Source organism: Anopheles coluzzii, chromosome 3, assembly GCF_943734685.1.
Source record: "Anopheles coluzzii chromosome 3, AcolN3, whole genome shotgun sequence".
Taxonomy (NCBI): Eukaryota; Metazoa; Arthropoda; class Insecta; order Diptera; family Culicidae; genus Anopheles; species Anopheles coluzzii.
The window spans coordinates 79,854,104-79,872,626 of NC_064671.1; the positions used below are offsets into that span (position 1 = coordinate 79,854,104).

At 42.4% G+C, this 18,523-nt stretch overlaps 2 protein-coding genes across 2 annotated transcripts in view; one reads left to right on the forward strand and one right to left on the reverse strand.

Moving 5' to 3' along the window:
- The first annotated feature begins 10,890 nt into the window (after positions 1–10,890).
- LOC120959255 (prisilkin-39-like) lies at positions 10,891–14,664 on the forward strand. Its single transcript, XM_040382517.2, has 2 exons — positions 10,891–11,108; positions 13,327–14,664. Exons 1-2 carry the CDS (start codon positions 11,091–11,093, stop codon positions 14,404–14,406), a joined length of 1,098 nt encoding a protein of 365 aa, XP_040238451.2. The 5' UTR covers positions 10,891–11,090; the 3' UTR covers positions 14,407–14,664.
- A 15-nt stretch (positions 14,665–14,679) lies between these two features.
- The window catches only part of LOC120959253 (phospholipase B1, membrane-associated-like), a 4,462-nt gene continuing 618 nt past the window's right edge, over positions 14,680–18,523 (reverse strand). Inside the window, exons 2-5 of the mRNA XM_040382516.2 lie at positions 15,661–16,273; positions 15,470–15,598; positions 15,229–15,390; positions 14,680–15,161 (exon numbers count right to left, since the gene is read on the reverse strand). Of these exons, the coding sequence (XP_040238450.2) occupies positions 14,687–15,161; positions 15,229–15,390; positions 15,470–15,598; positions 15,661–16,238 (1,344 nt within the window). The 5' untranslated portion in view covers positions 16,239–16,273 and the 3' untranslated portion in view covers positions 14,680–14,686. The remainder of the gene's footprint in view (positions 15,162–15,228; positions 15,391–15,469; positions 15,599–15,660; positions 16,274–18,523) is intronic.

The following is an 18,523-nucleotide window of genomic DNA, read 5'->3' on the forward strand; positions in this document are numbered from 1 at the left end:
TTTTTATTCACTTCAAATAATTTAAACCATATTTTTGAAGGAATGGTTTTATATGAGGCACAGCTAAGGCATAAAATTATCTGATTATGAACTGACTCGCAGCTATCGAATGTCTGATGTCTTAGACATGAAAAATGTATAGAATTTGACAGATGATTATTTGATTAAAGACAACATTTTTTTTGCATGATATGTCTGCCAGTACACCTCCATATAACTTTATACGTTTGTTCAAATCTGATGTCTTGTTCAATTGGCGCTGTAACGCTTCATCAACGCCAAAGTTATGCAAATTAAATGACATGCACCAAGAAATGTTAAAGGAATAAAATATTCAAAAACGTGCCCATGCATTTATAATTTTCAGTATATCGAAAGTACCAAAACACATTTATGATAAAATATCAATAACATTTAAACTCATCAACAAAAACACTGCCATGGTCCAAATAATTGAGTGTTTGTCCAGAGAAGAATATATTTTTCCCAGTGTGCGAAGAGCTAGTTTGTAGGCGATGTTTTATAAGTATGCAATCCGCATGCACTACAATAAATGATGGGCGATATTGTATGTGATTTCTTCCTGAGATAGTGCTTATTTTATTTGCAATCATTTGCTTGTGTGATATTTATAGGCAATAATTATGTATGATTTTCGGATTAAAATATTTGAAACTTTTGTTTAATATAATAGAAACTTTGACACTCACTTTAGAATAAATCGTTAAATGTATCCAAAACCAATCGGGAAGCAAACGGGAATAATTTTGCGAGGAGTCAATATTCAAAACAAATCCATAATCAACTCTGTATGTCTAGAGGGTCCAGAATCTCAATACAATAGCAGTAAATTTGGGAAAATTTATGAAAAATAAAACACAACAAGCGAATTGATATCCTTGCAAGTAAAGTCGTTTTAACACCGTTATAGCCATTTTGCTATAGATTGTGAACACTTCAAACGCTCCCATGTTTACTTTATCAATGCGTGTTTATCAGATCGAATCAATAATTCGAACAAATCTCTAAACGCTTAACCCTGTCAAACGTAACCGATCCCTGGCCGTCATCGTAATCGTTTGCGTTCCCAAATTCGTTCCCGTGCCATGCACGGTGCACTGCACGTTTTGATTTTGTAAGTAATCCCTTTCATAATCCCACCCCCTGATGTTTTGCATCGCTCGTAGCTTTTTGCCAAAATATCACTACACCGCAAACAAAGCACAACAAGAGAGGGAGAAAGACCAAACATACCAACCCCAAAATAAACCTACCCGACCGAAGTTCAATATCCATGCAGGAGATCATCATGCAACAAACGTACTGCTCCTTTCACTGAAAATCGGGATCCACACACACATAAAAAAGAAAGAAAGAAAACCTTTCTTTCCCCTGTTCAAATGCGAACGCATACCGAGCCCATCAACACAGGTATTGCAAAGAGAGCGGTACAGAAAACCTATCGGTCGGCTCAACTTTTGGCGAGCTATTCATCAATTAAATAATCAATCACTGTAGAAGGTGCCTCCATGCCGGGTGCGTATGCTTTTGCGCGTTGCCATGCGAAACTCCGCGATGACATGGCGAGTGGATGTGACTGACTATTTTGACAGCTATGGCTACTACTAGCACAAACGCACGCAAACACCTATGCGTGTCGGTGGTAGCGGTCTGACAATAGTTCCTCCTAATGTTCCGACCGCGTCCAGGGCTAATGTCCAGGGCTGACTGCCTATTGAAATACAGCCACCACCGCCACCATGACAACCATTGTGATGAGGTTTACTTTTACACTCCTTTGTAACGGTCATCGGAGCGCTGTGATACGAGCATTAACTTGCGCTTTTTTTTTTTTCTTGTGTCCCTCCGTTCGCTTTGTCCGCTTCCGGACGGCCTGGGCTGGGCATGACGACACCTTTTCCTCTCAGTCTTTTACGTCAACCGCGATCAACAATCATCAGCGCCGGACTGCGATGGGGTTAATGATGCTTTGATCATCCACACACACAAACTCGCATGCACGCGCAACGGTCAAAAATTCCGAAAAATGCATTCTCCTTTCCGGCCTTAGAAGTGCCTGTGGGCAGAAGGGATGAAAAATAGTTTCCCTCCCATATCCAACCGGCCCTGTAGGCTCCCGCTAAGCCTTGGCCTGGGAAGATTAGCGGGGAAGGTTATGCCAGAAAGGTTGGGTTCTCTTTCACCACTACTGCAACTGACATTGTTCAACTTTCACTATTCAAAAAATAGCGATACGATGGTTGCGTTTATTGTGTGTGTGTTTTTTTTTTCTTTTTCTTTTTTTTTGCGGTAACCAACAACCATCAACAGCTTGACCGTTTATCGTTCTGAAGGTGGTAGGTGGTTTAAAGGAAGGGGCAAAAAATGCACACTGAGCTGCGGTCACTTCCGGGTCGAAGTTGAATGAAAGAGTGGAAAAAAGCGAAATTCACAAAAGGCTAAGTAGGTAACGTATAGAAAACGGGGATTTGATTGGATTTCATGGATCATCAATGCAAAAGGGATTTAGTGAGCTTTTTTGTTAGGACAATGATTGAATAAACAAGGAACGGTATGAGGTACTTTAGCAGTTTTATTGGAAATAAAACCTATACTAAAATATGCACGATTGTCTGGTGCCTAAAACAGTTCCCACGATGGGTACGCGTGTGTTTGATCCGGTTCGAAGGACTAAATATTTCAAAGTTTATATTGTTTAAAAATGTGAACATATATTTTATTTTACTCTTTACCTGTTAATTAATTAATTATATCGTAAGTGTTTCTTATTCAAAACAAGGAAGGGTTTGGATTGTAGAAATATGAAATCAATTTAGATGAAATGCTTTATTATAATAATTCAGTTCGACTTATATTGTATAACCATTACTAAGACATATTAATGAACAGTTCATTAATTTGATATTACTATGTGCATTATTGCCTTTCTGTTTTAATTTTTTTTTTAAGAACAATAAAGATATAGGTTCCTCCATTTGATCGCATAGCGTATCTCCTTGAGATTGATTTAAGCGTACATCTCTTTTTTAAGCTTTTCATAGTATTTTAAAATTTGTATTTTTTTAGATAAAATACATGCACTGTATTCTATACAATTTCATTCCTTCGATATGCTTTAAATTAAATATTCATTTAAAATTTAATCTTTCAACAATCATTGAATTCTTTAACCTACAATCTTAACCTCAACAAACTTTCAACGTTTCATTTATTTATATTCCTAATTCACAAAAAAATGTAGATTTACTCATTCGTTCGCCCTACACTTCTTTTCTTCACAAAAGCACATTAAACATCCACTCCATTGCTAAAACAAACACAAAACGCTCACATTATGAAAGACACCAGCTGATTTAATTATACCATTAGTCTACCATCGATCAAAGATCATCATTAGTCCCGATAAAATCATCCATCTACATTGAGCCGCACCACTACCGTCGCTTGCTGGCGTTCATTCATAAAACACTTTTGGCTCAACGAAACCGAGAGCTTTCCGGTTTCCCCGGGACGCAGATGGAGTTGGAGCTACCGTTACGCGTTGAATTTCTTCCATTGCTAGTCTCGTACCGTTTGGTTGTCACTTTGTTGGTACGTTTGCAACCTGCCCACCCATGCCAAATGCCAAGTCCCAGTGAATGAAGCTAATTCACTGTCTGATAATTTAATATGATGCACTAATTCTCATTGTTGCGGGAGGTTGCCCCAGTGCCGTGGGTCATGGAGTCTTTCCATTACCCGTATTGCGCAACGTAATCCGAAGATGGGGCGTTACACGAGCAGGTGTAGTGTGCACTAAAGTAATTTCGGCACACGGAACCACTCCAGCTGTGCTATTTTACCTCAAAGCAGTCCCGCACCAAACGCTCAGTTTTTTACAATCAACGTTTACACCACCATCAAGTGAAAGGTGTGCTACTACATGGGAGAGGCTTGCAACAAACACAACTTTGTAGCGTATCAGAATCTGGAGTATGCCCGCTAATCCCGCCAAAGCCGGCCGGATGAAGCTGCAGCTATTAATCAACCTTTAGGGCCGTTCGTTCGGTGCATTTTGCATTGCGTAAGAGCTGCAGCTCATAAGGCTGGGATGTTTCATCCCATTACAGCTTGTGCATGTGAAGTGATCGTTAGCTTGTTGGATATTTTTATTAATTAGATGTGATTGATTGAAGCATGAATTGAGGGAAAGGCTGAACACTTCTCGTCCTTCTCGAACACGAGGTTGGATGTAAGCCTATTAGAGATGGACAACATTCGTAAGCAGCATGTAAGCTCAGCGGGAAAGGTTGAGCACATGAGGGCTGAGTGAAGGTGTTAAAACATGTTTATTAGTTTATGATTTTGGGGGGGTACAGCTTAAACATTTGGGAAACCATTTTTCACATTTCAAGGGCATCAAGGTAGATGGCATCGTGTTTTTGTAGGTACATGAAACTATAGTTTTGTGGAAATTTTATTAATGACTTACTCGTGGCATTTATGAGTCTATATCAATGCAAGAAAAGCATAGATAAACACTCTAATTAATGTCATTAGCTATCGTATTCGTTTCCAATAGGATTAACTTTTCATTGTTTTCTTTTTTTTTAATCCTGAAACTCATGTTATAAATTAAGTCATAGTCGGTTTTTATTTACCGGTGTAACTATAATTATTATTTATTATTTACATTATTACATGAATTAAACATATGATTTTTTTAGCTTAATCGTGCCTCAATCCACACAATAATTAAATATAATTTCAATGTATCTCATATTCTGCCTACACATCAGCGAATGTTGAAGTTAAAAACCATATTGGTTTGGTTATATTTGCTCCACTTTTCTTGTGAATTCTAAATTAAAGTCACTAAGATAGGGATGAAAATAAAATTAAAAACATTAAAAAAGCAACAGTAATGTAATTTTATATAAATCAAAATCTCCAAAATCAGTCCAAATATTTTATTTTATTAATTTAAGCATATTGCATGAAACCCAGGTCATTCTTCTATTAACATTTGAACGTTCTTCGTCTTCAAATAACACGATTCGTTTAACAACTATATTTATGAAGATGAATATATCTTTTTTTCATACTTGAGTAATGAATTTCTGCCTTTACAGCTCTTAATTTATTGCATTATAGCAGCTCTTTAAGCTTCAATTAACGATGTGATAACCTCAATCGACCGTAGATAGTAAATCCTACCAACTAGCCTACCCTCAATCACCATTGCTAACCCACAGCAAACGATTGGTGTCTTCCAGTTGCATAATTCGTTCCACCTGCCATGCAGGTGCTAACAATGAACCATTTCACTAAAGCAACCCAAATAAGCGCACCAACACCCGGGGAAGAAAATTTAACCCACTCAATTTGCTCACTTGCGGCGGCAGCTTTTAGCGCGGTGACAAAAATTAACCGCATCGCTGGCGAACGGCCCGCGACGGCAGAAGCAGCTTCCCTAATGGAACACTTCACGTGTACTAACACACAAGACATAAAAACGATTGCTTCTGCTCTGTGGAGCCTTACCTAATGAGTAACTAAATGGAAGCAGGCGTGAAGTAGTGCGACACGAATTACCCCAACTGCCAGTACTTACACGCGGCCATAAACATGCACGAATAATAAAAAAAAAACAAACGGAAAAGCAAAAATCCAAATCATTTCGCGAGCTGAAAAATGTGCGATTTTATTTTTCATTTCATTACCGCCGCGCAACCATTCTTCGCCACAATGCTCGACGCCCGGAACGAAATGCATAATTATGCAATTATGTTGCGAAAAAATAAAAAAACGGAAATAGCACTGCTTAAGCCAGCAGCAATATGAAGAAAGGCTGTGCCACTTTATCCCGTGCTGCATCGGTGCACTGCAAGGTGTTTCGGATAGATTGGATTTATTTATTTCGTGGCCTTTCTTTGCCGCTGCAGCACCGGCGTGAAGCCGTGGTGCATCACTCGCATCATCCGGACAACGTTTTGAACCGTTCCGCCCGTCAGTTGTCATGCCGGGCATTGCATCACGCAGAAAGCTCCACATGCAATCGGCAAAAAAAAAAACCGAAATCGTATCAACTTTTTGCTCCATTTTATTTTCGTCTCAGTGTGCGGCCGTTTTTGGGACAGCATTTTTACAACCTTCGTCCCTCCGTTTCTCTCTCTCGCTCCCTCTCTCACATCGGTTTTCGCGACAGCTGTGTGATTGCACAATTACATAAAGCAGATAAAGGGAACTTTCTTTGTTGCGATAATAATGTTGCACATTTCATGAGTTCTCCATATTAAGAAATGCAAACTGTCTCAACGTCGCTGGCGTTTGTAGCGCGGGAAGCTGGCAAAGTGTGTTAATAGTTATCACAAAATTAATGCTAATGAGAAAGGCGTGATATGCAACGGGCGGAAAACTAAGCTTTTATCACGCTGCGAGCATTTTTTTTGCACACTTACGCTATTTGAATACTTACCTCATACACATTTCCTTGTTTGCTTGATGGAAGTTTTCGTGCAGCCTTATCTGAATATGAACATATCTTGAACAAGACTTAAATTATAGTAAATCATTTTAATTACAAACAGTTTGTTGCGGGAAAATAACGTAAAAACTATGGCTTTTGTAAAGAAAAAACATAATTAATGGAATAAAAAAATACAATTTTAAAAGATACTTTCAAATAACCGACATTTAAAACGTACAAATCGCTTTAAAAAATAAACAGCCGAATATTGGAATAACTTAATTAAAGAAACTGAATAGGACTCCTTGGTTTGGCAAAAGACATCTTAATGGCGGTAAGCATCAAATAACTTAACCACGCCGGCGACATGTACATTCATTCATTATGTCTACATTTTCACTCCCATCCACCCTGATCCTGCACACTGGAAATGAAAATGAAAGTACATCAGTGAATACAACAACAACAACAAAACCATCACCACCCCACAGCCTCTACAAATTGTACGATCGCGACCGATCACGTAAACCCCACATGTGCATTTTATTGGCCCCCAAACGTTTGATCGTCTAGCGAAAGCGTATCTGTTTGTTTTATTTCTAACATTTGCTGTCTTTCGCTCTTCCTTAACCTTACCCAAAAAAGTGCTTCTTGCAGCCTTCTTTTTGATGCTGCCACATGGTTTGCTGATTTACTGCCGCAACAACGACGGAACTTAATTAAACAATTGCGAAAGCCTATGCGAATTGCTTGAATGGGTTAATGGTTTAATGACAAATCAAACAGGAGAATGTTACGGGAAGTCCCATGCTTATCGTGTTCAATTTCAGGTAAAACATCTTATTCAACTTGTTGCGGTTCAGCCGCTTCCTTCTTCCCTCAGAACTCCGGTCAAACAGCTTTCGGTTTTGTTGTTCCACCCAAACCTTCCGTTACCTTCTCCCGAAATTGCATAATGGTCCTCCCGTCCAGGGTGGTGTCGGCATTATGAGTTTATCACAACTTATTACTTGCACTCTTGTTCGCGCGAGAAGTCAGCAAATTCAATCGACCTTTCGGTTGCGCTCGAACCGATCGAACAGATTACAGTTCCGCGCCGTCTATGCGTTCAAAATGCGCGTGAAAGAACATCGGACTGGTGGAATATCCAATAGGTTAGGAGATGGAGGAGACCGGGAGCTACTCCAGGAAAGGTTCGGTTCCGAAGCGATCGTCCAACAGCTGGAACGATTCCGAAAACGTTCCCTTCACTTTATCTTCGTCAACTTCGGCCACCTATTCGAGGGGGCCACTAGGGCACGGGCACATTTCTTCTTTCACCGGCGTGGCTCTTATGCAATCGGTGAGGTTTCTCCTCGGTAGTCCATCAAATATTCGCTCCTAGACGCGAGAGCCCATACAAAAAGCGTACATAATTTTACCACATTTTCGGCAATCAAACATATTGTGGACCACCGCACAATCATGCAGTTTTGAGCTCGATGACAACATTCCCCAAAACGTTGAAACCTGCTGCCGCATGAAGACTACGCAATAGCCTCCACACACACTCTCTCTCTCGAGAGGAAGAAACATTTCCCCCAATCGCCCGAACAACTTCCGCCATGTAACCGAACGTGTCACAAATGTGTTTGCGGGCTAGCGGATCGGATGCAACCACGGTCGAAGCGTTTCCTTCCAACCGCGTGCGCCAACTGATCCAGTTTGGCCGTTTTATTTTGATCGATATATTTCGGCTGGGGTCAAGCGTCCACGACCTGCCGTGAGATCACTTTCAAATGGCAGAAACGCACACGCGACGTTAACGAGACGTCGGAGACAAAGGTTCCACGCAATGGCAGTTGTCCCTCTCGCTGGTCAGAAAAAAAGGTTTTGTTGTAACGTTGGGACAGGTATGATGGATGTGTGTACGGTTTCTTCCATGTCCTCGGTCCAGCGGTGATGGTGTTTTGCTTCTCCTCGGGCGGGATAATGTAACTCGCTCGTGCTCAGTGATCATCTACGGTCGGGAGTGGCTTGCATAATGTTCGTATCTGTTCGAATGTGTTCTGATTACAGCCGTTAGGGCCATGAAGAATGCACGCGTTTCGTAATTCAGACGAGAAAGGAGCGTGTGCATGTATAATTAGCCATTGTTGGGTGGGAAGATCACTAAATAGATCGTTCGGATGTAAGTTTGGAGTATTTTTCCAGTTCTTTAACAATTAAGCTAGTTGAATAATGTTTACCTAAAATACACCTTGCTGGACCAAGCATGGTAAAAGGTTATTATCTGTGAATAATTTCTCGAAACAGAGAAAAGGTAGTACGGCTTCCTCTTCTTTCAATTAAGTTAAGTCATCATAAGAAATCTTTTACTCTAATAAATTTTAAAGATTTTTTCTTTGGGCGATGTCGACCTTATCATACATCATGCTAGGCTGTTGGACAGGTAGATTTATTAATTATGAAGTAAGGCGTCACGTTATCAGTAGTAAGACCGGACTCAAACCATGTCTCGCCTTGATAGGAGTGCTTCTATCGACTACAATTCTTCATACTCGACTTTTGTACATACAACCAAACATTTCCTAAATATTTAAGGCTGGGTTGTTATGGTTGTTATGATTGTAACTGTAACTTATTAAGAAGACGGAATATCCTGGTTTCGAAAATCATGTAATAAAAATAAAAAAAAAATTAACAAAAAAGTGAAATTAAATAACCAGACATAAGTCTTAATGTACGTAGTTTCAACCAAAATTAGCCAACAAAATTACTGAAATTTTCTAAGGTTTTATATTTGGAATAACCATTTCAATTTCATCAATAATTTGGCGCAACAAATGTAAAAAGTCATAACATCTCCAGGGGTTGAAATTTTAAAGCTAATCTGGATTTAATTTTGTTTTTTATCTGATACAAACTTTTGAATTACAGCCTGTTTCCGAGTTACGTGAATTCAGAGATACGTGGTTATCAAAATTTGACAGTTTCAAATCTGTGCAAATTCCTCCAACAATTATCAAATGCAAAATGATTTGCTTTTACGCAAAAAAAATTAAATCGCCTTAATGTTATAAAAAATAAAATTTTCTGAACGAAATGTGTAATACACATTTTATTTGACGTATAAAAATACTAAATTGAATCAAAAAAGTACAGTATGCACCTAAGATTCGGATACAAAACGGAAAATTCATCTCACGCGGATATTGGAGTTACGCGGATGCCTCGGGAATGTATAAAAAGCGTATCTCGGAAGTAGACTGTACTATGTCCTCAAATCAAACTAACAACTTAAATGTATTCACCAATACCTAACCCAAAAGATGAAACATTTCAGAGCTCATACATAATCATCTTTCTACACATTAAATGTACGAACATGGAGGGTCAACCGATTAAAATGAAAAGAGAGAGATTTGTAATTCATCCCCAGTTTGGTTAGTTTCACCCAAAACGTACACGGTAGTATCCACTCCTGTTGTCGCTGCTCATTAACAAAGGTCATTTAAATCGAGAAAACATAAAGCGACAAGCAAATCACAAAACGCATGCAAAATACCAATCCCTTTCCCTTTTACAACACATACAACCTGCCACACAAAACGCCTGTCCAATTGGCTCAAAACTCCAAAACGACACCGACAGCAACGCTCCACAACTGCTAACCCGTAAATGTCAATTACGCATCCCATATCAATGCGATCGTACCGTAAATAACTCGTCCAACTACTGTGTGAACATCAGCGGCACGGCCATCCATCCATCTCCCGGTACGCGAAGGTTTCGGAAAATGACAGACCTTTCGCGGGTGGTCATCATCGGTTGGAAATGTCGGCACATACGAACATATACAAACACACACCATTCACAATGGCTTTTCCCGAGGCATAGCATAGGCCATCCCAGTGCCTTGTCCTGTGTACGTTGCGCAATCGAACGTACAGGATTGTCGAGCACTTGCGGGAACGAATTCCACACCAGAAGAGTTTTTTTTTTTTGGATTTCGGAGATATTAAAACCACATTTTAGTAGCGCAACAGGTATTCCAAATTTTCAACAAATAAATAGGAGAGGCTTCAGAAAACCGGTTACGTGACATGAACATTATTCCATCAAAAATAAAACCCCTCGAACAATTTTCCTCATACTTTCGATCGATCCTCCGTGCGTAATCCCTGCTGTGCCTGCTGTGTCCTACTGAGCCGCTACCTCAGAAGTACTTGTTGTGGTCTTCCTCCCGCGTCCAATTTGAAAGGCCCTGCCTGCATTGAGGCAGGCGCTTGTATCACTTTTGCCCCAACCCTTCCGGACTGGAAGGAGATTGCGCTCTCTTTCTCTGCCTGCCAACGAGATAAACCCTCTTCGCGGGATCTCCACCCCACGACGCGACACAGATCACTTGCGCTTTCGGTCGTATAAAAGAGATTGTTCGCCACCGGCAAAGCATCAGTGAGCTCAGTGCCGTGTCAGCCAGCACAACCAACTGCCAAGTCAGTCCCTCATCTGTGTTTCGTGTGTGTGTGTGTGTGGTTTTGGGCTTTCTTTGGGCCCCGACCTTGCCAGAAAAAAGCAGACCCCTCAGTGCCTTTCGCTGCTTTCGTTAAAACACGTGTGCATACAAGAAAAACAGAAAATGAATCGTTTCAGTGCGGTAAGTGCGGCAGCGGCATCATGTAACGGAAGCGCGGTGTGAACGAAATCGTGTTTGAAGGATCTTGTGTGTGTGTTTTTTTCGGGATGGAATCAAACGTCTGCGGTATACTTTTGGATTTTGCGAAATCGGTGGTGGTCAATGACTGTGATGCTGCAATACCGGATAGATGATTCCGACTGGGAAAACCCTACCTTTGTAAAAAAAAACGATCTCCAAAAAACACAACGCAACACACTCTACTCGTTCAAAGTGAAAGTGATCAATTGATCGAAGCGTGATTGCGAGCACGAGCACACATAAAAACGAAACAAATTCGCAGCTCTTGAGCTAATGGGGCGGTATGCTGAGACGGTTGCCCATTCCTTCCGGAAAGGCGACAAAAAAGCCAATTCAATTAGCTTGAATGACAGTACGCTAGAGAGACAAGAAGGGCACAAATTACGTACACCAAGAGCCATGTCAATACAGCGTACGATGCTGTATTGCTTTATGTCTTCAGGACAAGTGGTCGTAGCAGTGTGCAGTTTAATAAGAGTGCAAATCGCATTGAATTGGTTTGTTTTTATGTTATCGTTAGTTTGGATTCAAAATGTGTTTTTTACGTTACTACACAGCACGATGTTCGTTGGAAACAGAGAGCTTGCCCTCGTCCTACTCAATTTTAAGGATTTCCTTTTCCTTCTATGACGTCTTTTTTATTTCAAAAGCGATACAAAGACGATGATGATTTGAAATGTTTTATACATTGCAATTGTCTTTTGTCTTGCTGAGCAATTCCTGAATGTGAATGTTCCTTATAGATTCGAAGATTGCATTAAAACTAAAATTTGATATAAAAATTAAACCAATATGTGTGAAATTGCATTGACAAAACAAAACACATCGTCACATATTTAAGAAAAATTCGTTAGTAATTCAACCGATATTACTATCTAGCTCTAATTACCTCAGCGGTGCCTCCCAAGACGCTTCACTACTTTGTGCATCACTCTCACAAACCACTCCTTTTCATGTCATTTGAATACTTGACAAACCTTCTTAACATTCCTTCGGTTCCAGCGGAAGTAACCGAACCCATTACAAGAGGCCTACTTAGCGGACCACTAATGAGCCGTACACAGCTTCCAGCCACTCCAAACTAGCCACAGACTCACAACTCTCACTCGAGTGCAACTGCATCTTCCGTTATCCCACCCATACGTACTGTCCATTCACATCACCCTTACATTGTTGCACAGAATAGCTGCATTGCATCACTGGAACCGAACGGTCTAAACCGCACAGCGAAATCTTGATCGCAATCGGTCGCACTTTCTTCGAAAGTGAAAACGGCCAACAATAACAAAAAACTACGCGATTATGTCATGCTAGTGTGTCCAGTAATCCAGGAGGATCACAATCGACGCTCAATTAGGTTTCCTTTCACCTGCTGGTAGTTAAACTGAAACAGTTTTGGGCAGTTATCGTTAAAATCATCCGGGAAAGGTAAAGATCAAGTGATCAGCTGTTATTTTCGGTACTTACGGTGATCGTCAAACAGTCGCCATAATGATGATGATGATGATGACAACAAGTACACATCAAAATGTAACCTTTCTTTCCTGTGCACCGATGTACTGGGGCTGTTCATCTGATCGCGATTAATCCTGTTTTTGTAGAAGCGAACCATACTGAAACGCAGTACTTTCGTACCAACATCTTCACAGCCGTATACCGTTCGGTACTTAAAACGGGCGGGAGAAAGGAGTTTGGTTGGTCACCTTCTTTCCAGTTGCCGGCTTCAATATTCGTGTTGCGCAATGTTCAACCGGCAAATGACCGGAGGGTTCTCCACCCTGGCTCACTCGCCGAGATAGGGAATTGGATGACGCCCGGTTTTCGGTGTGGAAGCGTGGGTTTTGCAATCCGGTTAGCGCCGTGATTTCACTTTCCATAAGTTCGAGCAAGTACGTTAATGTAACGATCAATGGTACCGTGTACAGTTGGATCCTGCAAAGAGGAGGGAGTTTACCACCATCACTGACACTTAACCTTCTTTTGGAGCGGTTTATTCCGGTCCGCAGGTTTGAGATCCTTTCCTGAAATGAAGATTTATGGCAGGTTATGCAATGGTTGTACTTTCTGTGCAATAACAGCTATTCGCGACTCCACTTCTGTGTCAATAGTTTGTAACGGTCCGTTAATAAACGCGTTGTTTTTTTTCCTGTCTTTTCAGATTTTCATGCTCGTTAGTGCATCGCTCGTGTGTGCTGAACCACCAGTTCATGGTGGATACGGCCATGGTCACGGTCATGGTGGTGGTGGTGGTGGCGGTGGATACGACGATGGCGGCTACATCGCGGTTAGCCCAGGTCATCAAACGTCCGAGGGACTGCACGTGGACCACAGCCTGCTGCACAAGGTGAAGGAGGCGCTGCTGGAGCACGAGAACTCTGGATCGCACGGCGGCGGCTACTCTGGCTCGCTGTCGACCGCTTACGGACCACCGTCGGGATCGTACGGACCACCGTCCCCGGTTTACGGTGTACCGTCGTACTCGGGCCACGGACACGTCAAGACCACCGGCATTGAGCTGGGCCACGTTCAGCAAGGCATCCAGGTCGCCGAGTACTACAAGGCCGCCCACGGTCCATCTTACTCGTCGTACGCCGCCCCATCGTACTCGTCTCACTCATCCTCATCATCGTACTCGGCACCTTCCTACTCATCTCACTCCTCCTTCACGCCATCGCACGGCTACTCATCGGGAGGCTCGTCTTACTCTTCCTACTCGGCACCATCCGTATCGTCTCACTACTCTGCACCATCTGTATCCTCTCACTACTCTGCTCCATCTGTATCTTCTCACTACTCTGCTCCTTCCGTTTCATCTCACTACTCTGCACCTTCCGTATCATCTCACTACTCTGCACCATCCGTATCCTCTCACTACTCTGCACCGTCGCATTCTTCCTCTTCCTTCTCGGGTCTATCCTCTTCGTACGGCGCACCTTCGCTCTCCTCCAGCTACGGTGCCCCGGCCGTCTCTTCCCACTACTCTGCACCGTCCTTCTCGTCTCACTCGAGCGGTTCCTACTCGCTTGGCTCATCGCACGGCTCATCCCACGGCTCATCGCACGGCGGTTCGTCGTTCGTTGCCATCCCATCGTCCTCGTACGGTGTGCCGTCGTTCGGTTCGTCCGGCCACCATCATCGCCCGTCGCACAGCTCGAGCCACTCGTACTCGTCCTACCGTCCGCCATCCTCCTCGTACGGACCGCCGCGCCCAACCTACGGTGTGCCGCACCATCACTAAACACGATCATCCACAAATCGTATCATCCAGCGCCCAGCAGCCAGCACAGTTGCTGCCGGGCGTGCCGTCATCTAAGTCAGTTCTAGCATCTTCGCCTTCATTCGCACCACCCATCAACTCGTAGGCTTAGTACAACACTTTCACAACGCACCTCATCTACCCAAAATACGTTGTTCGTTTTGTTTACATTGTGTACAGAGTGCATCGCGATCGATGTTTTATAATAAAACAAGAGTTACTTACAAATGAAACAATCAACCAGTCTTCGAACATTTTATTATCAACTATTGTAGTACGTCTTAATGTACGGGTTTTCTGGAGTTGGGCACCGGAACTCTTCAAACAGTTGTTTCAGTACGGTGGTTTTGTGGCGCGTGGGCTCCAGCATGTTGTTCCACAGTCCGTTCGCCGAAACGGCGTGCCCCTTCTGGCTGAGATGCACACAATCGATGGCCATAATGGAAAGATCCGGCTTGCCGTCCCTCCGGTGGAAGATGCTTGCGTCTCGGTAGAATGGTTGATAGACCACCGTAAAGTCATCACTGTGGAACTCGGGCCGATGGCTTACCCGCTCCATTATCTTCACGAAGCGTCGCTCAAGCTGCCGGTAGAGATTCCGATTGCCGGAGTACTTCGGACCGTACAGACAGGAGCATTCGATGGGACGCACAAACTGACAGGTTAGCGGCGCTTGCACTTTGTCGATCGAGAACGATAGATTTATTAACGGCGATGGCACCAGGTTCACCAAAGTTCTGGAAAAGAACCGGAATGTAAGTAAAAATCCTTTTTCGGAACGATCGAGCAACTTTTGCGTTTTACCTTGGCATCACTTTTTTTAGGTAGTACAGGGTCGTTAGGAGATACTTCTCTTGATCGCGGTTGATCCATTCGGTAGCGTTCGTCTGATAGCACACGTCCGAGCAGAAGTCGTTGCCTCCAATCATGAGCGTCAGAAGCTTCCAATGCTTATGCCAATTGACACTGGTTTAAGATAGGTACAGACAGCAGGAAAATACATTGGAAGTTGACTACAATTTCTCTTAATTTAATGACTTCTTACCGTGGATCAGCTTTCATACGCTCCACCAATGATGCCGCATTGTAGGGCATGTCGCTCGTTGTCGCTATAATCTCCGCCACATTAAACTGTGACGGCAGATGCACATTGTACGAGTCGGCAAATGAGTACCTGATATACAACAAATCTTGGAAATAAAATGATTCAATACCTTAATACCTAGCCCCACTTACCCAAACAGCCGTGGATTGAACTCTTTCAGTATGTTGGGCAGTGTCAGATGCGTCCTCCACGTGCCCTGACCGCCAATGCACCACGACAGGCCCCGGTTGTCGATCAGCAGCTCCCAGAACTGGCGCGAGTTGGCCCCCGTCGCGCTGGTCAGCGAGTCCCCGAGGGCCGCCACCACATCGAAGTCGCCCGGCCGCAACCGATGCACACTGGTCGGCGGCGTCGAGCTTCTGTATCCCCGCACGTCGCAAGGAAACGGAACGTTCGGTGGTACGCGCGCCTGCAGTGACACACCTTCGTCCCGCATTCCCGTCGGGCCGAGCAATCGATTGTACACCTCGCGAATGCCACGGTACATCATGCGCACCGGTTCGGATGCGTCCAGCCGGCTGGTAACGATGTGGTTCTCGTACTCCTGCGTGCCGGTGATGTTTTTCAGTATGTTGCCCCGCTCCCGGCTGATGCGGTTGCGGACGGGTGGACCGGTTAGTGTGGCGCTTGCCGATCCCAGGAACGTGGCGTAGTGCTGCAGTGTGATGCACACCGCCAGCAGTAGGAGAGCCGAATTCCTGGATCGCATTTTGTGTTACTACGTGCCGATCGGGTAGTGCCGACCTGCCGAGCGGAACGAGAAAGTTAAATTGAAATATTCAAATTTAGTCAATCGTTTAACCGGTAACCTGGGAGCTCCAGCCCGGGAGAAGGAAATGCAGTCCCAGCGCAGAAGCAATAGAACATGATACCGAACCAGTGCTGATTCCGACGGCTAAATGCATTACGGAATGTATCGTGTTGCATTGGGAAAAGTGATTTTCCGAGTAAGGCTGGGGAAAGAAAAACATACCCGCCTGGTACACACAAAAAACGAGCCATGTGAACACATATGAACAGGTGGACGCTATCCAGTGGATGGGTGAGGCGTGCACGTGAGGCTAGAAAACGCCACGTCCACAAGCCCGTAACGGAACGAGCCCGGCTTTTGGGGTTGAAATATTTAGCACAAATTTTCGGCAAACGTTTCGTACGTGCGTTGCATTCCGAAGCGCTGATGACGAAACTGTTGACGATGCAACGATGCATCGGAATGAAATCCACTTGGGTGAGGGTGGGCCTATTTGCTCCCGATGCCCAGTGCATTCGCTATTTCGATTGGCGCGCGTGTTGTTGTGGAATTGATACAGTGGTAGCAGCGGCCGAAACTCTGCCTATAAAACTCTGATCTGATGCTCTTATCTGATGCATCGATTAAATGGGTAAAGAAAATGTGTCCATGGCTTCTTTTTAAACTACAGCCAAATATTATGATAAATAATATCACCTAAAAGTGCCTTAGTTGAAGGTTTTCTTCTGCTACAGGTAGTCCAAAATGCAACAAATATTCGCTTAACATTTGATTCCAAACTATGTTGATAATAACAAATCGACAATAAACGTTCTTATTTGCTCAAAACCCTTCAAAGTTGATATACTTTGTACAACAACATCCAACAACAAAATGTTTCCACTTTATTATAATTCTATAACCATTGAATTGACACTTGTTTTTACTTAATAGCGTTGCTATCTAGGTAAATAATAGATCATTATTTGGAAAATATTATTTTTGAAATTATAGCGGATTAAAAATGCCATTTTTTGATGTGAAGTGATAATTAAGAGACTCCTAATCCTAAAAACCAATACTTTTATAAACTCCAGCAAAATCTTTCACTTTTCTTAGCGTTTAGGCAAAGTTTCGAGTTGTTTAACACATGCATTCAGATAGTTAGTTAATCAATGCTTATGCATAACTATGACGTCAATAACCAATTTAACAAGTACACTAGCCTACTTTCAAAGACTGATATATTAATCGAACTTCAGCCATGGTTCAGCTTAAAGAGAAATTGTTCTAAGTTCCAGTTTGCACAATCCAACTTAGGATAGTTATTTTGTCTTGTAAGAAAAACCTCAATCCTTTTTGGGACTTATTTAAACCCTTTTAAGTTGAAAAATAAATATAAATTCGAAAAACACACGCAAACATAATGCAAAGTAAACAGAACGATTTCTGACAGAAATAATAAAAATATAAGTTTACAGCAAAAATAATACATTTCATATAATTACAACATAATAAATTTAAGAATTTAATTCAATTGTATTGTTAACAGTCCTTAAACCTGTATGATGAACGTACATTGCATCGTACATTGTAAATTACTTTAAAACACGCTTCAATAAATCATCTAAATTATACTGTTGTCATAAAACTGATTTTACCATTTAGTTCCATTTTCACACAAGTGTCAGATAAATAACAACTACATCAATTATACCAACAACACTTTTCCCAGATTTCAAAAAGAACAGCAATGCAAATGCCTACTTCTAATACATATTTCAACGCCCAACAATCTAATTGCTTCGGACGTGCGTTTATTTACCGACAAACATGAACGCATGCCCGCATGCCAACGTTTTCGGGGTGTTTTTTTTTCCTTTTACTCCATACCGATGGTCCTTTCAAAAGCGAAATTAAATCGTCGCTTTATTTTACACACATGCACTCAGCACTTGGGTTCTGTCTTTTTGTTCACTTTTTCCTCTTTCTCTCTCTCTCTCTCTCTTTCTCTCTCACTCCAAACGGCGTCCATTCTAATGTTTGCAAACATTTCCCGGTGGGCAAACAGTATCTCGCGATTTAATTTAATTAATACCACAACAACAACCCGAATCGCACATACGCACATGCTGGGGAAAACGAAATAATTAACACGCCGCCAACATTAATCACGGAACAAACACACACACAGACACAGGCAAGAGCACATTTGTTTGCAGTGCAAGTTGTGCAGTTGCACAGCGTACGCGTATCAGTAATCG